The 20,585-nt window shown below is 41.3% G+C and overlaps 2 protein-coding genes across 2 annotated transcripts; one reads left to right on the top strand and one right to left on the bottom strand.

The window, feature by feature from the left end:
• The first annotated feature begins 1,430 nt into the window (after positions 1–1,430).
• On the top strand, positions 1,431–6,144 carry LOC135253384 (leucine-rich repeat and IQ domain-containing protein 4-like). Its single transcript, XM_064332599.1, has 5 exons — positions 1,431–3,025; positions 3,153–3,326; positions 3,423–3,561; positions 3,840–4,036; positions 5,722–6,144. The coding sequence occupies exons 1-5, from the start codon at positions 1,991–1,993 to the stop codon at positions 5,875–5,877; spliced, it is 1,701 nt and encodes a 566-aa protein (XP_064188669.1). The 5' UTR covers positions 1,431–1,990; the 3' UTR covers positions 5,878–6,144.
• Positions 5,888–15,372, bottom strand: lrrc31 (leucine rich repeat containing 31). Its single transcript, XM_064332598.1, has 11 exons — positions 15,264–15,372; positions 14,891–14,920; positions 14,566–14,772; positions 12,307–12,456; positions 11,940–12,107; positions 10,708–10,875; positions 9,600–9,767; positions 9,173–9,340; positions 8,373–8,537; positions 7,756–7,923; positions 5,888–6,883 (listed from the first exon to the last, which is right to left on the bottom strand). The coding sequence occupies exons 1-11, from the start codon at positions 15,274–15,276 to the stop codon at positions 6,525–6,527; spliced, it is 1,764 nt and encodes a 587-aa protein (XP_064188668.1). The 5' UTR covers positions 15,277–15,372; the 3' UTR covers positions 5,888–6,524.
• Between the last annotated feature and the right edge of the window lie 5,213 nt (positions 15,373–20,585).

A 20,585-nucleotide genomic window follows, 5' to 3' on the forward strand; every position in this document is an offset into this window, starting at 1 on the left:
TATAATGTTTGGGACATGCATGTAATGTGTCAATGATAGTAGTCATGTTTTCTATTTTGTCACATATCCTTCGCAAGCAGGGAGTGCTTGTAGTCTGTGACCCATAGACATCACCAGGTGGACAGTTGCCATCTCCAGCTCCTGCTTGTTTTGGGGTCTAGTTGCCTCAAGTTTTCTCTTCAGCATATGAAACACATGTTCAATTGGATTCAGATTGGGTGAATAACTTAGGCAGTCAAGAATCTTCCATGTTTTGGTTTTGAAAAACTCCTTTGTTGCTTTAGCAGTATGCTTGAGATCATTGTCTTGCTGTAGGATGAATTAATTATGCTACTGCTATCATTATGAACATCAATGAACATAGGTGAGCCAGTTCCTATGGCAGCCATACATGCCCAAATCATAGCACCTCTACCACCATGTTTTGCTGATGAGGCAAGGAGCTTTGGGCCTTGGGAAGTTCCTTTTGTCCTCCACACTTTACATTTGTCATCACTCTGATACAAGTGAAATTTGGTCTCATCTGTCCAAAAGACCTTTTTTTTCCTGAACTGTACAGGCTCCTTAGCCTGCTAATTAGTGGTTTGTATCTTGCAGTGTAGCCTCTGTAGTTCTGTTCGTGAATTCTTATGTGGACAATAGTCACTGACACATCCACAACTGTCTTCTGAAGAGTGTTTCTGTCGGTCATGGGTTTTTAAAAATTATGGTGAGAATTCTTCGGTTATCAACTGTAGAGATGTACCTTGGTCTACAAGGCCCTTTGCAGTTACTGAGCTCAGTGCTCTAATGATGTTCCAAGCTGTTGATTTTGGTAAGCTTAAGTTTTTACCTATGTCTCTGACATTTTTATTATTTCTCAGGCTCATAACGGCTTCCTTAACTTGCATTGGCACAACTCTGGTCTTCATGTTGACAAACACCAACAACAGTCTCCAAAGGAAATCTAAAGCCTAGAATCAAGATTAGATAACTGCTCTTTTATACCTGCACCAAGGAACAATTAAACATAAAAAATACACTTTAATAAAAGCTGAAAATCTGCACTTCAAGCACGTGTGAATTGTTTGGTTAAAAATCTAAATTTATGGAATACAGAGCCAAGTTAAGAGAAAATACTTATTTGTCTCTAACATCATGGACCTCACTGAATATGTTGAATGCAGTATTCATTGGACTTAAATTATTGCATTCCTCCGGTATTTAATCAAAATCTGTAAATTCCTTGTTGTGAATGGATATGAGGCGTGGGATTTTGAATCTAATAATAAGAGCTGTTCACATACAATAATTGTGTCCTAGTGTGTGTCCAAAGGGGGGGGGGGGGAATTATTATTGGGACGCCTAATACAAAAGAGAGAATCCATCGTGCAGTCAAAACAAGCGCCCACGTCAGACGAATCAGAACAATTCAGTGCAGTGCGTCCACCGCTCCCATGGAAACGGAGGAACACTTCTCCGACATCTGCAGTAATGCGAATCAGAAAGTCTGCTTCATCTTAAAGAAACTTTCCCACTTGAAGTGCATCTTCGTAAGACTTCAGAAATGCTATTTTGTGAACAACTAAAATATAACGACAGTGATAGTCGAGTTAAACTTGTCCGTAGCTGACGGATATTGACTGACATTGTCGGAAAAAGTCTTGGCGAATTAATGTTCATCCCTTCTACATACGGGATAGGTAGGCTATGTGCGTACGTGAAGTATTTATTTATATTTTTATTTATTTTTACCGATTCTAAAAAATATAAAGCCGCTTAATTTTATTTTGTAAAGAAGCTAAACGGAATTTGCGCAATTGTTATGTTGTAGATTTTTGTAAAGACCTTTGAGAGAGTTTTGATTTTAATCTGTTTAATTATTTGTTTTGAACAACGTTATTAAGAACACTTCGCCTTGCCTTGGTTTGCTTTACACTACATCCCCCAAATAAATCTCCAGGAATTCTTTTTTCTTTGTCTGTTTGGCGGCTGCCCTTCACCTGATTCAATGGGCACATTGCTGTACTGTAACTCTAGTGGAGACGGAAGGCCAGACACGGCAAGCCTCCCCTTGATCAAGGACGGTGTTAAGGTTCTGTTCTTGGACTGCTCAGCTAGAGGTCTGGAGGAATTCCCCCTGGTTCTGCTCCAGCTGGAATACCTGGAGGAGCTGCACCTGGAGAGGAACCTGATCCAGGCTTTACCTCGAGAGGTTGGCTTGCTGCAGAAGCTCCAGGTCCTGTACCTCCAAGAGAACTGCCTGAACCATGTCTGTGAGGAGCTGGGGCAGCTGTCGCAGCTACGATCCCTGGACCTGAGCAACAACCCTGTGGCCAGCAGCGAGAGGGGCCCCCTAATGGTGGCGGTCCAACGGCTCAGCGAGCTTCGGGAGCTGCGTCTCCACGGCTTAGGTCTGACAGAGTTTTCAGACGGTATCTGCAAGACCCTCCATAAGCTGGAGCTGCTGGGGCTCTCTGGAAACAGACTAGCCACGCTCCCCACCGAGATATCCAACCTGCGCTGTCTGAGGGAGATCTATCTGCGCGGGAACAGGCTGGAGGCCCTGCCCACCGGGCTCGGTGATCTACCCTGCCTGGAGATTGTGGACGTGGGCCACAACTCGCTGGTGTCCCTGAACCACGTAGCCTGCGGGCGCTCATGGAGAAAGCTGTTCCTGGGTTTCAATGGGTTCTCCTCCTTCCCCAAGTCCCTCTGCCACCTTGACCAGCTGACCATCCTGGACATCTCACATAATGGCCTGACCCGGCTACCTCGCGCATTCCACACTCTCACTAGCCTGGTGGAGCTGGGGCTCTCCAATAACCCCCTGCGCACCTTCCCTCCCCAGATCTGCCGCCTCCCCTCGCTACAGGTGCTGTACCTGAGGAACACCAAACTCTCAGGCCTTCACCCCAACTTCAGCAACCTCCACAAGGTGCAGGTGCTGGATCTGAGTCAGAACCGGTTTTCTGAGTTTCCAACCGAGATCTGCTCCTTGATCAGCCTAGAGCAGCTGTCTTTCGATGACAACTACTTGAAAGAGGTTGTTATATGCTGTTATATGCTGTTGTTGTTGTTGTCTTGTGTTAACTCACCTTAAACAGTGATTTACATTTTTCCGCATTATTTTTTAATCACCAGCTCTTCTTAATAATTAATTTATCCTGCAGATTCCTGTGAGCATTAAGGCACTCTCCATGCTAAAATGTCTTGGACTGACAGGCAACCAGTTTCCTTCCTTCCCAGAGGGAGTATGCGGCCTTCAATCACTGGAGAGGCTTTTTCTCGGCCAAGACCAGGGGCTCAAGTTAACTTCTGTCCATGAAGGCATCTCCCAACTCCAGGTAAGTTGCTACAGGGTAAAACCAAGCTTTATAAGAGGCCTATAGCTGTACGAACCCTGTGGTGACATTGTAAATGGTGATGTTATTTTCTGTCAGAGTCTCAGGGAGCTGTATCTTGAGAACAACAGTATCAAATGCCTCCCAGAGTCCGTTGGAGACTTACAGAGATTAGAAATCCTGGACTGTCACAGCAACCAACTTACGACCATACCAGATGCCCTCTGCTGTTTAAATGGTAGTGATCCTATTTTTCTTCTTTAATTATTTTATAAAAAACTCAAACTTTGACTTTAACTTGCTTTTCTTGTACCTGAGATCAGGGGGGGAGGACGGTTGCACATGAAAGTGTGATTTAGTCGATTTCTGGCTTTTTCTGGATGCATAGCTGCTGAGAGGGGGAAGGTATTGAATAAAAGCATAGACACACTCAGATTAGGTACTGGGAGAAAAATATGGGTTTAAAAAATGCAACAAAAAAAAGACACTCACATGGCTGATCATTCTGCTGCCAAGGTTTGGCAGAGCTCCGACTGCAGGGGAATAGGCTGAGCCACCTGTCACACCGAGTTACCCAACTGCAGAGCCTGAAGGTCCTTCTGCTGGAAGGAAACCCCCTCACCGACCCCCCCTCAGAGGTCTGTGAGCAGGGCTTGGCTGCCATTAAGCAGTACCTGCAGGAGAAGGCCCGCCTATTCACCAAGGCTACAAAGGTACCAACTGGCTTTCTGTGCTATTTTTAAAACTGCAGATGCCAGTGCTCATGAGTGACTGCATGGGCAATGAGTAAAGGAGTGAGTGAGAGAAAGAGATTGCAAGAAAAGCATACAGGTGATTGTGGTTGAGAAAGTAAATGAGTTAGGAGTGAGTAAGTCGGCCAGTCCCCAATTCAAACCCTAATCACTGCACCTACAAACTACACCTGTAGTACAACTACAAAGTTGAAACATCCCAATATGGAGTGAGTCAAATGTCATTGAGGGGGACTGAGTCAGGCCCTCCATAGCCCCCTTGAAAATTAAGGTAGTAGTGCTTGTTTAAAATCAAAAGGTTTCCCAAGTACTGTAGTGATTCTAAATGAAAGCATCTGCTCACATGCTGAAGCACAAATAGATGGACAGACAATCAAAATGACATTTGGTACCTCAGTGGAGTAGCTAGTAAAGACATTGAGTTTGGGTGCAGAGCTCACTACTCTCATGTAGGTTTTAATATTGCCGGATTATTTGTCAACTAGTGACAGGGTGCCCAATGGAGGTAATTAGCCACATTCCCAAGGGAGAATTGGATAGACTTCTACTGGCCATGTGGCACCTATGCAAGGTCTGTCTGTAGTTGGCAAAACAGAGCAGTCCTCCAAGTGTGTTATGTTGCCTAGTTACAGTCACAACAAGTCAGGTGAACAAAAGCAGCGGCTGGCTTCACTAATATTGGAGGAGGCTAAGTGCTACTCTTGACCCTCATCAATTGTGGTGGGTGCCATAGATGAGAGAGACCTACTAAGACTGGGAATAAGCAAAGACTACATACTTGGAGGAAAACAGGGATGCTTCTGTCTATGATGCTTGTGGTCATGTATTATGAGATTGCATAATGATTTAAAGTATCAATTATAGCTTATATGATTAACCTGCCTGGTATGCTTAGCCCTACAGGCATGGTATAATTCATGTTATTTCCTCTACATTCAATGCCCCTGGTTGTCATGATAGCACCAAATAAAGCATTTTGCAGTGCAAAGTCCAGCATGCATCCTTTAGGTCACTGTACATTGCATTTTATGGAAACAGTCTGACAATTACAAGAAGCAAAAAACATTTTCATATAGTCCAAGTACTTTGGATCATTTTGTCCTCACCTATCAGAATTGTAAAGAGGGGTGTTGCCACTTTTAAGTGGTGACACTGGCATTGATACTGAAAACTGAGGTTGAGTGAACTGCTTATGCAATAAATGTTTCACCACTAGAGACCACTGCCATTTGAACAATGTCAGTTCAGTTCCTTGTGTTCTTCAAAAAACAGAGGAAGAGCTTTTAAGTCATTGGAGATAACCAGAATGTGTTAGGAAAGCTAAAATTACCTGCACAATACAAGAGATGATTACAAATTGTCTTCAGAAGCATATGTAGCCATCAACCATTCCCTAGCGTTTGCACTATTATGTGATCCTCTTGTATTTTCCCTCACATGCTAAACTATTTTACAGTTGAGCCTAAGTTTTCACATTTATGGTCTCTGAGTATTTATCTCCCATCTTGAGGGTTGCTGTTGCTCTTAACCCCACTTTATGCAGTTATCTTCTCTTTGTGAGAGGATAAGAGTGTCTGTCAAAATGCCAGTAGTGTAATGTAATAATTATATTTCAGTGACTAATGTCCCATCCCTCCACCCAACAGATCCAGGCGTGGTGGAGGGGGGTGATGGTGCGCCGAAGGCTGGGACCTTTCAAACGTCTGGAGAGCAATAAGAAAGGAAAGCAAAAGAAAGGCAAAGGCAAGAAGAAGAAACCTGCAGGCAAAGCAAAGAAAGGGGCAAACAAGAAAACAAAATAAAGCAGACTGCTAAAATCGAATTATTTTAATTATACTTGTGTACACTTTTGTTTTATTCTGTTATTAAAGTTACCATTATGCACATTTGTATAAAATTAATTTGAAAAAAAAAAATTAAAAATTTGTGCTTTCAAAAACATATTTTATAAAGTTGAAATTTATCAGACAACAAGAAATATGTACTGTTTCATACAAGTGAGTGCAATTACAGTAAGTTGGTATAAAAATAGTGTGCAGAAAACAAAAAGGGGAATTTCAGTAAAAATGGTCAAATCAACACAAATACAGTGCATCAACTGTAGTACAGTTTAGCATACTTCATATGTGACTTCACAAGTAATCTTCCCAACAGCAAGTGTAGGATGCTGGTGCCTGGAAGATGGGTATAAGAAAGGTGTACCATACTCTTCCTCTTTCTGTCTCAGCTGCTACACTTGCTCCCATTGCCTTCCCCAACACCCGCTTCTTTTGCCCAAATTTATCTTCTTTCTTCTGCAGATTTTTTTCTCTTTCTCAAACTCTTGGTTTCTCTCTTCCCTCTCTTTCTCATTGCTCTTTATCAGCCCCATCCCCTTGTGTTCTCCCTTCCTCCTGCTCTTTCTCCTCCCTCTCTGTCCGTTTCACTCTCCCGCCCCTCTGTTGGTTGTTCAGACCCTCGCAGCCGCGGGGTGCGGGTCGTAGTCGAAGTGGACACTTCTCTTTCCGTCCCTGCTGAAGGCCTCCAGGCCGTCGCTCTCGCGGGAGGTCAGGGCCCAGCCCTGCAGGGAGAGGCTGATGAGGGAGGGCAGCCGCGGCAGGGCGCTCAGCAGGGTGGGCAGCCACGGGGAGGCGTGGGGGCGGACGGAGGAGTGGCCGGAGGGGTGCAGGCTCACGTCCAGCTCGCACATCGCCCGTAGGCCCTCTGCCTCCTTAAAGAGGTGCGTCCAGCCCTGTTCGCCCACGCCATCGTTATACATGAGGTCCAGCTTTCTCAGGTGCACTAGGGCTCCGCGCTTTGACGCTGATGCTGCAGGCATGAATCACACATCAGTAACAGCAGCAGACAACCACAGACACAGAACATACATCATGGCCGTCAATACGGAGAACTACGGACACAGAGCGTACATCAATGCAGTCAAAACACAGAACTACAAACAGAAAGTGCATGTAAGCAGCATCAGCAGTGATGCCACAGTCACAAATCTTGCATGAGAACTACTGACACAAAGTGCAAAACTATACACGAAGTGCAAAGCTGGCAAACACACACATGAAGTACCCTTTTTCCAACGCTGTGTCAATTTGTGTTAATTCCTTGTGTTCGTTATGCCACATAGGTAATACTATAACACAGATATTGCCATTGTCTGTTTATCAAGTGTTTTTGGAGGAGGAGGGGCCCTGTCTTATACACTATATGACCAAAAGTATCTGGACAACCCTTGATCTGGGGCTGTTTATCTTGGTTTGGGCTCGGCCCCTTAGATCCAGTAAAGGCAAATATTAATGCTGCAACATACAAGCACATTTTGGTTGATTCTGTGCTTCCCCAACAGTTTGGGGAAGGCCCTTTCCTGTTTCAGCCTGACAGTGCTCCAGGGCACACAGTGCCCAGCCTCACTAATGCTCTTTTTGTTGAATGGAATAAAATCCCTGCAGCTATACCAACATCTAGTATAAAGCCTTCCCAGAAGAGTGGAGGTTGTTATAGCAACAAAGGGTGCACCAACATTAATGCCCATATTCTTTGATGAGATGTTGGATGTCAGACACCCACATACTTTGGCCATATAGTGCATGTCTGTGCTTCAAGTGGTGATTGCTAGGGGTGATGGGGGATGTGAATACGCTCCATTGTGCCTGGGTGCTGTTTGTGGGTTGTCTGGAGTGCCCTACCCAGATGCAGAAGGTCTTCAGTGTTAAGGCCACAGCTAGCCAGTCTCAGCTCTTGCAGGTGAGAGCCAGGCTGCAGAACCTGCAGCACCTGCCTCAGGTTCCCTCCTACACATTTGTTCCAGGACAGTCCCAGCGACTCCAACTGGCCCAGACTCTGCACTGCAGAGGCTGAAACACACAGACAGCCCACCCTGTTGACCAGGCCCACTCAGCCAGTCTGAAAATAACATCACTTTGAAGGCAGTGTTATTTTTTGAAGACTTATGGGGTCAATTGCAGAGTGCTTAGCTGGAATTTAAAGGTGTAAACTCCTAGACCACAGAACTGTATTACAACTGGAACAGCTTTCCAAGTATGTGAAAAAAGGATTAGCTCTTCCAGATGTAATGCAGTTTTGCGGTTTAATTAAACTCCAGCTAAGATCACTACAATTGATCCCTAAAGTTTTGCAGAATTAGTTGACTGTTGTGTGGTCTGTGTTTATAGTTTTGCAAAATTATGTATAGTTTCAACAATTAAGAAAACTGTCAATGTCAGACACAAAAAGGTTTGTCCTGGATGACCATGTCACGTGTCTCTGCAAGCAACAGTTCTCAGACAGCCATTTTGAGCATTACCTAGAGAGTGGTAGGATTCCTCAGTCAGACAGCAGCTGTTCAGGGACAGTGTTTTCAACTTTGACAGGGGAAGGGTGGGGAAAAGCATCTGGGCCAAGCGCCCTATCGTCTTATTGGATGATAAATCCAGCATTGTGAGGTCACCAAGGGAAGGAACAACCTGGACTTTTGAAAAACACACACAAGCAGGGTAGCTTTATTTGTTGTAGTTCTAGAGGCACTTTGCAGACACTCTCTTGTCCAGACACACCTTATATCTTTTACATACGATCTATTCATGAAGCTGGATATTTCTTTAAGCAGTTTAGGTAGTTTACCTTGCTGAAGGGTACATTGGCAACGGCTCACCTGAGAATCATCTCTACAACCTCTGTATTACATGCACAGCTCCCTAACCATTATGCTACACTACTACCCAACAGGTTTAAATAAGGTTCTCAATGACATACATGATACTCATTACATGATGTAAAACATACACATGATACTCTTGATGTAAACATCACTAAAGCAGTATTGCAAATTAATTGCCGAGAAATGATCCAAATGTACACCCCCCCAACCACATCTTTCAGATATTACACTCATAAAAACATTTAAAAGGTGTTTTTGACAGCATCCCATAACCATTTTTTTAAAAATGTTATATACTAGATAATAAATGTGATGCTTCAAAGTCATTGTGTTCACAACCAAGATCTGCACTCTCTGTAAATATATGTAAATGTATCTGAAATGGTTGAGAACGGAAAAGCCTTTGCAGACCGATATTTTTGACGTCCCTCATGCTGTGGACTCACCCAGCGCCTGCACGTCTTCCTCTGTCAGGTTGCACTGGTGCAGGTCCAAGCTGCGCAGGTGCATGAGCTGGGTCAGGTAAGCACTCATCTGTGCAAACCCCCCGCTTGCCCCCTGGTTACAGGACAGGTCCAGTTGCTCCAGGGCTGGAAGAAACTGTATTGCTTCTCCTGGGGGAAAGACGGGGGTACATCCAGGGGGGAATCAAAGGGGCCACCAAAGGACAGTACAAGCTTGGGATGGCACAAAGAGAGTTCCTAGAGCTTTTGAATGTTGACTACCAAAGTCTACCAAGACTTTCACAGTAAAATGTATTGTGTTAAATCAACTCTATGCCTAGATTAGACTCATATAAACTCTGTTAGAGTTGAATTAACACAGAACATTTTACTGTCTAGTTCCAGGATGGCAGCTTCACAGCACTCTCACCCAGCGTCTGGAGGCTGTCCTGTCTCAGCCCACACATGCGCATCCGCAGGACCTTCAATCCCAGGCTGCCCTTCAGCTGGGGGGCCAACTCACACAGCCCCCCCTCCAGGTGTCTATTGGCAGAGAGGTCCAGCAACTCCAGGCTAGGCAGCATACTCAGTGCCCCCCCTGAAACAGAGAATAAGGGGCACGGGCATAGCACAGACGTCTAAACCACAGCTTGACTTGTGCCAGGGTTTCCCCACCCTGGTCCTGGCGAGCTCCAAGTGTATGCTGGCGTTTGTTCCAACAATAAACTGTAAAAAATACGGACAAAGTGGCTGTGACGTCAACCACTGAATTTACATGTCTTCGGGAAGCATTTTGAAGCCGTGGAAGTATTGTTTACGTGCTGCCATGTTGTACAAATTGGAGCGAGAGACTGCTCAGTTGGGAAAAGAAGGAAGCCTTACATGGCCATGAAGTCTGGGTCGTTCACTAGGTGTGTGAGTTTTGGTTATTGTGTTAAGTTATTGTGCCATTTGAACTACAAATTAGAAAATCAGCAAAAACAAATTAGCACATGGGAAGACAATGAAAAAACACCTAGCGCGACTAAAGGTTCTAGTGATTTTTGACATCATATTTTAATCGCATTGTTGCCATTGACCCATAATGAATCGGGTGGCTGAAAGACCTATACAGGCACCCAATACGCTGACCCTACAGAGCAAAGTCTCACAATAAGACCAGGAAAATCAAAGCTTGGTTTTGGCCTCTTGGTTCCAACCAGTCATTCATGTAAGTGACTAAGAACATGCAATATTATTGTGCTTGAGACAAGATCAGTCCATTGCCATTTGCTGTTTTGAAATCCTTTTCCCGAGCAGATATTGAAAGTCAGTAACTAGGTATCCCCTGAAGGACCCTGGTGTGATTTTGCCTGTAAATCAGCCAAACAAATCACAACAACTGTTACAATATCCACATTTAAAGACCCATTAACATCTCATAAGATGCTGGAATTAGCTATTTCAACTGGAACAGAAAGCAGATGGCACGGGTTCCCATGGGAAGGCCCCATGTTAGCAATCCATTGATTCTCATAGCCAGCAAGATGTGGTCTTACCTAGTGCCTGGGCGTCTGCTGCAGTGAGCTGGCACTCCACCAGGTGAAGCTCTTTTACTGTGTTCCCTGGCTGGAGGCCACTGATGAGGCGTTGCAGGTTCCCACCGACACCGGCATTCCAGGAAAGATCCACTACCTCCAGGAGGGGGAGATAGCCCAGCGCCTCCCCTGTGGAAATATTCACAAAGGTTGTCACCATCATCGTGCTTGTAAGTATGGAATAAAACATCTCCTTTGAGACAGCATTCAAAAGGCCATGACCATACTTACAAACATGTTACATTACATTACATTACAGGCATTTAGCAGACGCTCTTATCCAGAGCGACTTATACAACTTTTACATAGCATTTTACATTGTATCTATTTATACAGCTGGATATATACTGAAGCAGTGCAGGTCAAGTAGCTTGCTCAAGGGTACAACGGCAGTGTCCTTACCCAGGAATCGAACCTACGACCTTTCGGTTACAAGCCCAGTTCCTTACCCACTGTGCTACACTCTGTGCCACATGTAACCTCCCATGTGATAATATTCACACAAACTTCATCATGTTGAAAAACAATTAATCCCCTCCCCCAAGACAATATTCACAAGGCCACGATTATCTAAGTTATCATATGCATGTTCTGGATCGACAAGTTCTGACAGTATTCACCAAACCTCCAAAATAAGCTAACACTAGCCAACATCACATTCATGTAATAGAGAAATATCAAGTTTTCTGAATGCATTGCATGCCTCACAAAGCTGCCCAGATTCAAAGCCAAAAGAGAAACACTCCAAATACAAAACAGGGACAATGAAGCATTCTTTTTCTTAAATCAAGAGCAGTCTAAATCTTAAATACTTACTTAACATGCCCTTGCAAAACAGTGCCCATTTTTAAACAACTCAAGTTGCTAGGATTTCTGCAGTGCAACATGTCATTTTAAACAATGATTAAAGCTATGCTTGTCAACATCATGCAAACTATGGAGTTGTTTTCCTTGCAAGTACTACATTAAGTGTTGTGATTTTTCCATTTTTGATTCATTTTATAATTCAGAGGCTTCAACCATCACTCTAAAATAAAAGAGATGAGGAAGCCTTTGTATGATGAAGTTTAATCAGAAAAGCACAGGGTTCACAATATTTTATTTCCAGCTCTGCGCTGGCAACCTAAGCTACTATTTCCCTCAGTTGATTAACAGGAGTTTAGCAGGGGGCAGAAAGCAGAACCCTATCATACCGAGCGCTGTGAGGTCATCTGCTGTCAGCCTGCAGCTGCTCAGTCTCAGCATCCGGAGTCTGCTCACATGCCTCAGGTGAATGGCCAAAGCCTTCAACGATCCACCACACAGGTCGTTCCAGGAGAGATCCATCTCTTCCAACTGAGACAGGAATGGCAACAGGGTAGCTAAAATGGATAGAATAAAAATGGAGTGAGAGAAAGCAAAAGAGGCTGGGGGAAAAGAAAGTATAGAGAAGAGATGAATGTAAGAGAAAACATGGAAATGAGGACACGAGAGAGGGATTCTTTACTTGGTCCAATACATGACTGCAGCGCTATGGAATAAAAACTAGCGAAGAGTGTGTCACTAATGAAAATGGCTCACCCAATTCCAAGACATCAGTGGCGGTGAGGTCACAGTGGCCGAGATTCAGGCTGTGGCTTTCCAGCTTCTTTCCTAGCTTCTGAACAAACAGCTTCACTCTACCCCACCCAACCATCGAACTCAGCTCTGAGTCCACAGGGACACCCCTCCCTGAAACAACATCAGTACCCATGCATCATCTCACAGGTTCCAGGATACTGGGAAGAGTCGCCATAAATCGAACGGTTTTTGGATTTTGCTCATTTACACTATTTAGCATTATGAAATTTTACTTCAAGCAGGTTTGACATGTCAGTAGTTATCGCCGTTTCAATTACATTCATGACTTAATCGAGTTGGATACAATTAAAACCAAGGATCATGCAGTCCCACGTTACACTCATACCATTTAGTAGGCATAAATGTAAAAGATGTGAGGAATAATTGTAACATGAAATGAAAATGGCATATAATGTGCGTACGCCTTTTTCCCCCTCCACTCAATTGAAAAAACCTCAGGATTGTACGGGCGTGGTTGGGAGCTCATCACGTCTGCACTGAACTCCACCTAAACGGTCCTACCCACAATTAAACAAACACATGCAGCTAAACAAATACATACCAGACATATGCAAATGGTATCCTCAATGCTCAACAACACCAAATGCAATTTGTAAAATGTACACAAAGATTTCACAATTCTGTGACATTCTCTTTATGTGTCAGTTCCGCCTTTTAACTCACATTCCGATTTGGGAAATATGAGGCCCTTCATATTGCCTCCTGTAACCTACCTCATAAATGAAAGCAATTAGCAATAGTTCATAACAAACTTCTCAATATCAGAGAAAATTTTCCAGCACATGCTTTGGCATAAATAAATCTTCAAGGTGAATGTGTATTTCTGCACCGAAAGAACTTTGACATTCTGTGTTCTGCACTAGACAGTTGGCGCTCTCTTGAGGTTAACATTAGTTTAAAGCCTATTTTAGTATATAGCCTAAGGTTATGAGTGACAGTTGATAAAAGGTTTTTTCATTTTTAAGATAAGACAATTGATGTAAATGTCTCAGCTTTGCTTTTCCAATGTCTCAGATTTTCTTTATCCATTAGCCTTGAGAGATAGGCCCTGACTGTAAGTAGTATGATTAATAAGCTGATTGTTACATTTAACAAAATAATTATCTGGAGTGTAATGTGTATTAATGTAGATAAATTAGAATGTCCTGACCACTGCTGGCCTTTATAAGTCCTAGTAATAATATACTAATTCTGATATATTGTTGTCAGCGTAGATATATGAAAAAACAAAGTTAGTAAAGTTTATTTTTGTGCAGATTTACAATAAATTATTGTGCCAGTGAAGTACCTGAACTTCTGTTTACGTGTCTGGAGCTTTATTAAAGCTGTACGCTATCTGTCAACTCATAAAAAATGAACCTGTGAAGAGAGAAGTGTATTGTGTCCGTATTGGTAACGCCTATAGAGTGTCCCGCTCAAATTCACAGAGGATGTTTTAACGGGAGATAATACTTTTATTTGCCTAAACTATGGGAGAAGATATGCAATGAGATTAAATCATTTATTGGCCATTATGTCATGGGGTTTCATGATGTCACGATGACCAAGACCCAATAACTCAGAGCCCAGTAATAGTAACCATAACAACTTTTAAAGGGCAGATAACTTTTTTAAATGATGTATGATTTGATTTATTGTAAATAAAAATTAAGCTTTATGCCTGAAAAATACTTTCGGAACAGATTTTTAATTATCTCGCTAAAGAAACCTTTTTTGGAAATATTTCAGACCTGAAATGGGTACAGTAGCCGCATTGTATATAATAATATAATATAAATTATTGACCGTGTTACATTTAGCAAGCGTTACATCGCGACTCTCCCCTACAACAATTTACGGACTCAAAGAGATTGAGAACTCACTGACCCGAGGATAGACAACACTGATTTTACGACAGAAAATATGCCTATATCACTGTCATAGATATAAAACGTATAAATGTCTCTAGGATGCACATTTCATTAACTATGAACGACACGACATCGCACACCGTGTAACAAAACACACAAAAGTATACATAAAGGGTCCCTTTACAGTTACACCTTATACGCATTAAATGTGCTATGACAATTAATTTCCATTCATTTCCAATCTTGCTATTGAATTCACAAATTATGAGACCCCAGTGTTCCGCTAGTAGGAACGTCAAAACAATTCACAGCGACCGGAGTGCGTAACCACTGTCAGAGTCCCACATACCCATTTTCTCCTCGCCCCGCTGGGCCTCTGGTTCTCCGCTATCTGGTATGCCGCCATCCTTCTTGTCAGAGTTCTCCGTGGGGCGGAAAAAGCGACCGACTGACGCCCGGGGGCGCCGGTCCGTGATCGACTTCGTCCTGCGTATTTGGTTCATTATCATGTCGAACGGCGACCTCTTCTGGGGGCATTCCCGTCCCTTATGAGAATCTGGCCGATGTGTTACAGTACAGTTTTAAAAAGTTGTGTAGAACCAAATAACACACCTTCCAAAACTTCTGAATTTGAAATACCAATGTGAAAATACCCACCCCTGCCCGCAATTTACCTGTGTGTTCCATTCTGTGGTCTTCCACACCTCAACAAACAGAAATTGGCAGTGCAACTTAGTCAGCACAAATACTCGCATATAGGCTACTACACTATATATATATAAGGCCGACGCATGAAACATCTATTCAATCAATGAAAGGAAGTATTTAAGTTTTGTGTGATTACCAAAGCGTACTTTCTTAAATGTCTGTACAATTTAAAGCCTATTTTCGTGTTGAGTGCAGTCAGCGCGCAGCGGCAGAGATCCGGTTTCTTTTTACTTAGTAAACATGAGTTTCTCTGTCCCAACTATAATAGCAGTGGGAATATTTACTGCGTTAAAGACAACACAATGGCTACAGTAACGTTTGTCGGAGTGTTTTGTTTACCTGATCTATGCATGTAAATCGCAGCGGCTGTTTCTTATCTAATTTGCACGCCTACTGTTCGATAATGCTGTGCTTCGCTTCCGAAAGATCATATTATCCAGGAAGTAAGTCTAAGATTGTACTTTGAAACCAACGGCGACAGGTGAGCAAATGAGGCGTGAGGTGCTTCTGACTTAGGAATTTGCACACTCAGCTCTTTTGCCGCCTAATGTTTGGCAGCGGTTAACTTTCATTTTAGTTTGGTTACGCGATTCATCCTGCCCCATCACCTGTGTGAGAGAACCTGCTTCAGCAGTTAGTAAACAGTATAATTCGGCAGGATAACAGGATAATTCGGCATTGGACAGTGGTGATGTTGTCCTACTGCACATGTAGGGGCCCTGAAAACCCCAGGACCTGAAGGTTTTGAACAACCAATAAAATTGTGTCTTGTCAGGGGGAATTGGTTAAGAGAAAAGGTGTGGACATTGTTTATTATTTAAATATTCATGTATATTGAATAATTACTATTTTTATTTTTTATGTTGAACACCTTCAAATTACCTTGTTACCCCGCATGCATTTAACACCACAGCTTAACAATTTCTGTTGATTTTGGTTTATAATCTGAACACTTATTTTAGATATGTTCTAAAATGTCATTACATGTCACATTATATAACTTTCTGTGGCATAAAAAAGAATAGTCATTCTCTCAAGGAGAGTCTAATCGAGAGGTTGTTTTAATAACCAAATAGAATACACAACTCCAGAGTGGGGTCGCACGAAACTTGTAAATATGTAAATGTGAGAATATAATAAACTATGTACAGCAGCATATATGAAATATATTATTATAGCACATCCCTGAAGAGGGTGTGCTGGAAAATATACAAATTAGAGTCACTCAAACTATATTGGATATTCAGGGTAAATTGAAATACCTAAAACTGTTTTCAAGACAATTTAACTTTTATTCTTGAGATAATTACCTTGCATGTTCTCAAAAATGAACCTCACTTGGTTTAAACGAAAAATGTTAAAAAGCATAAAGCACTTCTGTTTAAAATAGCTCAGTTGTCTCAAGATAATGCATGTTGGGACATTTGTATATATCTTTTGAACTATTTTGAGTTTGTATTAGCAGTAACAACTTTGGTTCCCGTATACCAAATGTCATCTCGGCAGCGAAGACTTTCTGGTGTTTTAAAGCCAGCAACCTCCTAGCATAATTTCCGAGGTGGTAGTGTGATAATAACAGATACCCTGAGGATCTCTCCTAAATGCCCCCAAAAGCCTCTAACATCTCAGAGTGTCTAAATATGTATGAATAAGGTGGGAGTAACACTGCCCAGTAGCGGCACTAGACTAATGCCCTTTTAATCCCCCTGTTTTAATAACGTATTGTTTCTGGTTGAGTCTGCTGGCGAGTAGTAAATACAAAACCACAAATTAGCAGGCATTTCAAAAGACAATCCTAGAAAGATGTTTAGCATCAAGGTTTTTTGAGCTATTTACAGGTGTAGGCAAGAAGGGCCAAAAACATAGGTTCTTCTAACTTTCTAGGAAATAACTGTACAAACAGCAAGAGATAAACAGGTGCAAGGTGGGGCACTTAACCTGGGTCAAGTCAAATACTCTCCATGAAATACTCTTACCTGAAGTCCCTGCAGATTGTTGAAAAACATAAAACAAACAGTATTTTATAAAGGGCATAATTAACTCATGTTACTGTCTATTTAGTTACATTTTATTGAAAATTCTCAGGGATCTGCAAGACTGATTCCAAATTGTACATGTACTTAATAGGACAAGTATTTAATAAATAACAAACTATTTCAAACACATATTGTTAGTATTCAACTTGGAAACTGCCAAATAATGGCATAAACAAAGTTGTATTGGGTAATTTAACTTTAACTTTCAGAAAAGTAATAAATACAATGGCTGAAACAAGAAATGTGCTTTAAGTGTGGGAAAACGCTTTATAAATTAAATGTATTATAATTAAAATGTATTATCAGATGGGCAAGCTGGGACAGGCTCCAGTGCCCCCGTGACCCTGCCCAGGATAAGCGGGTATAAATAATGGATGGATGGATGGATGGATGGATAAAGCTTACTGAGCTGCTTAGTTCCAATTTCACACGCAACTGTGGATATATCACTGCCCTATTTTAACAACCCTGGTTCAATTAACCCTGGAGTAAAGAAGGAAGTGATATAAATAATTCTCAGTTTTAGTTTATACAGGGTAGGAAGAATTGTTTTAACCTTTGTGTTCTGCTTACTTATTAGCAGCTCTGAAACTGTTAGCCGTGGGTAAAATATACCCAGGACATTATTGGGGTTTTAAAACAATAATGGAATAAAATGTAATCAAAAATACCCAATATATTATCTTTTTCTCAGTTCCAAACAATATAAACTATATGTAAGTATAATATAATTATTTGTGATAATAATGTGATTTTTAAAAAATCACTAAATGAAGGCATGGGAGCATAAATCGTGTTTATCTGTGAAAAATTTAAATGAAACAAGGTTTTCATGCAGTTTTGAACTGATATTCTTAATTAGGCTTACTTTTCGTCTTTATCTTATTGTATTGAAAGAAGCAATATTGGCAGAAAAGAACAGATGATGAACAACAAATACAAAACACTAAACACAAAACAAGAACAAAAGTTACTCTGGTCTAGTCACTCGTCATAAATTTCATTTCTCAGGAGTGTTATTCCTTTCTTCACTAACAGTTTAAATCGATTGATTAGAGGAAACCGAACAAAAGGGCTAAATGCCAGCTTTTAAATGATGAAGATGAAACCACCTGCGAATATTTTGAAAAGCACACGCATATTAGTAGTACAAGAAAACTCCGTCCTAAACTAGAGCAGAGGGGAGGCGGAAGTAGATTATTAATTTTTTTGTTTTTTCGGTAAAAATTTAAATAAGCAATGCATCAATTTCAATACATGGGGAGTCTATAGAAAGGCATATTTGAAAAATATTTAACCGATAACATTATGAAATATCATTATTGTAATAACAAGACGTCAACAATCAACTTTCGTCAACAATGAACTAAATAACAACATTTTTTCGTTCACATAATTCGTTTACAATATCTCATCTATGGCTTACTTTCAGAATTTGCCTATGTGAAACGCAATGAATGGGCACCCGATTGTAGGCTGTCACAGTAGAGCCACAGCACGTGAAGTGAATTATTGGAAATAGCGCATTTCGGGATTCTGGAATTCAAAAAATAAATTAATCAGTATTTGATGGTAGGCTACAGAGTTAATTGAACTCTGACAGAGTATTGGAGTCCAGTTGGACCATATGTAGATTTAACACTGAACATTTTACAGTGTATCTAAAAAAATAATCACATACAATTGGGGAGTTTTCAAGTTTTCATTATTCAAATCGAGAGTACAAGTATGGACTATCCCTAAATGTACAGTAACATAGTCTACCACTGCATTTCCCTATAAATTGTAACTTTGCCAGGCTGTCACTCCCGAGTATAAACGTTCAGTAATATTTAGATGACGGCATTGGATAACCCGGTATAGGCCGTTTATGCGAGGTTATGTGGGAATTTACTTGTAGCATTTAATATAGATTTGACACAGATGTGTGGTAAAATAATTAAGTGGCTTTTCTTCGTGCACTCAACAGTGGGTGGTAGTTGACCTAATGTCACAGAATATGCTTTTTAACATGTACAGTACTTAGCCAGCTAAACTACTAGGCAAGGAAAAAATATTAACATTTAAATTAAATTGCTCTTAAGGTTCTTAAGAAGCTATGCATAAAAAATGCTGTGATTTCTACATGGCGAAACCAAATGTATACAAATAACATTTGATAAAAGCTGAGAATCTGCATTATAACCATATGTGAATTGTTTGATTACACATCTAAAATTGTGAAGTACAGAGGCAAATCAAGAAAAAAAGTCTTTGTCCCTAACATGATGGAAGGTAATGTAATTTAAATAAGGGTTTAATAAATACGTGTGAAAATTGTTGAATTATTTACCATACCAGTTCTTTACTCTGTTGCCAGTATTTTTAGTTTAACTCCCTCCCAAATGACAAGCAACAATTGATTATAATTTTGCTATGTTGCAACAACCACAGCAACTGTTATGTATCATGTTGATTAATTATGCAAAGTTTATATCATACAGCTTAATAAATCAAAAATCTTTTTCTGTGCGCTCCTTGTCGCTTTCAGCGGTGTAGGATATTAACAAGTCAGTATATCAGACTAAACGCGCTCTTGGTGGCTTCTAATGAAACTGACGTCACAGTTTATCAGTTCAGCCTAATTTGTATCGTTTCACACCCAGCTCCGGCATAGTCGGACTTAAGCCGCGTTTCCACCAAAATTACCCGGAACTTTCAGTCCCAGGAACTACGTTACCAGGAACTAAAAGGTTCCTTCAGCCAATGGTTGTCTGCGTTTCCACCGGGGTCTAAAGTACCGCGAAGATTAGGCAAATTAGCCCACTGACGTTGTCGTCGGTCCATCTGTCATATGATTTCTTCTGTAACCCCATATTACCACCGAAGTAGCCTACATTATTTTCTAATAACCGGGACAGCCCGGAGGGGTTTATTCCACTTATATACAACGGGTTACCAACAATGACTATATATGGTTACTTTTGTATTTATTGATTTTCATATATCCTCTCAAACACATTAATTAACAGCAGAAAACATGCACACGTTGTAAACAATTTGCTGTTTTATTACTTTCTCGTCGTCAATTCCATATAGGCTAATCGCAAAATGACAAGAATAGAACGAAAACTCGGACTTGCGTGAAAATGTAAATTAGTAGTGGTACAGCCACCGTTTGCTTTCCTTCGAAGTTACTGCTAGCCGAGCAGCGAAGTGTGCCCTCCAGATGCGAACCATGCACCATAAATGAGTCCATAGTCTTCCTGGTCTTTTCGTGGAATTGAAAAATGGCAGTAAAATTGAGTAAAATTACGGCAGTCTGAAAAAGCTAAAGGGAAGATTACTAGAATTAACCTGTTATTTTACCCGGATAAAAAGTGCGGAAGGTGATTTCCAGTTTGCTTGTACTGTATCACCAATGTTAATTATGCAGAACTACCGCATACCTCACATAACTGTATCAAACGTTTTGAGTCAATTACAACGGGCTAACAAAGAAAATCCGGAAGAAAATATTCAGCAACCGAATTAATCCGTTTGAATGTTTTGGTAGCCTACGTAATATGCTGTCCCAGCACGAATGCTTAGCATTTTATAAAACGAATACTAAAGCAAGAAAAGAACAGAAGAGCACACGTTATAA

Source organism: Anguilla rostrata, chromosome 4, assembly GCF_018555375.3.
Source record: "Anguilla rostrata isolate EN2019 chromosome 4, ASM1855537v3, whole genome shotgun sequence".
In the NCBI taxonomy this organism is placed as follows: domain Eukaryota; kingdom Metazoa; phylum Chordata; class Actinopteri; order Anguilliformes; family Anguillidae; genus Anguilla; species Anguilla rostrata.

What these genes read in the sequence shown, in the direction of transcription:
- LOC135253384 (XM_064332599.1), top strand. Translation starts at nt 1,991, where the DNA reads ATGGGCACATTGCTGTACTGTAACTCTAGTGGAGACGGAAGGCCAGAC. An exon ending in ATGACAACTACTTGAAAGAG is followed by an intron (nt 3,026 to 3,152) that starts GTTGTTATATGC and finishes TTTATCCTGCAG; the next exon opens with ATTCCTGTGAGCATTAAGGC. An exon ending in AAGGCATCTCCCAACTCCAG is followed by an intron (nt 3,327 to 3,422) that starts GTAAGTTGCTAC and finishes ATTTTCTGTCAG; the next exon opens with AGTCTCAGGGAGCTGTATCT.
- lrrc31 (XM_064332598.1), bottom strand. An exon ending in GCGGGGCGAGGAGAAAATGG is followed by an intron (nt 12,457 to 14,565) that starts GTATGTGGGACT and finishes ATGTTGTTTCAG; the next exon opens with GGAGGGGTGTCCCTGTGGAC. An exon ending in CACTGATGTCTTGGAATTGG is followed by an intron (nt 12,108 to 12,306) that starts GTGAGCCATTTT and finishes TATCCATTTTAG; the next exon opens with CTACCCTGTTGCCATTCCTG.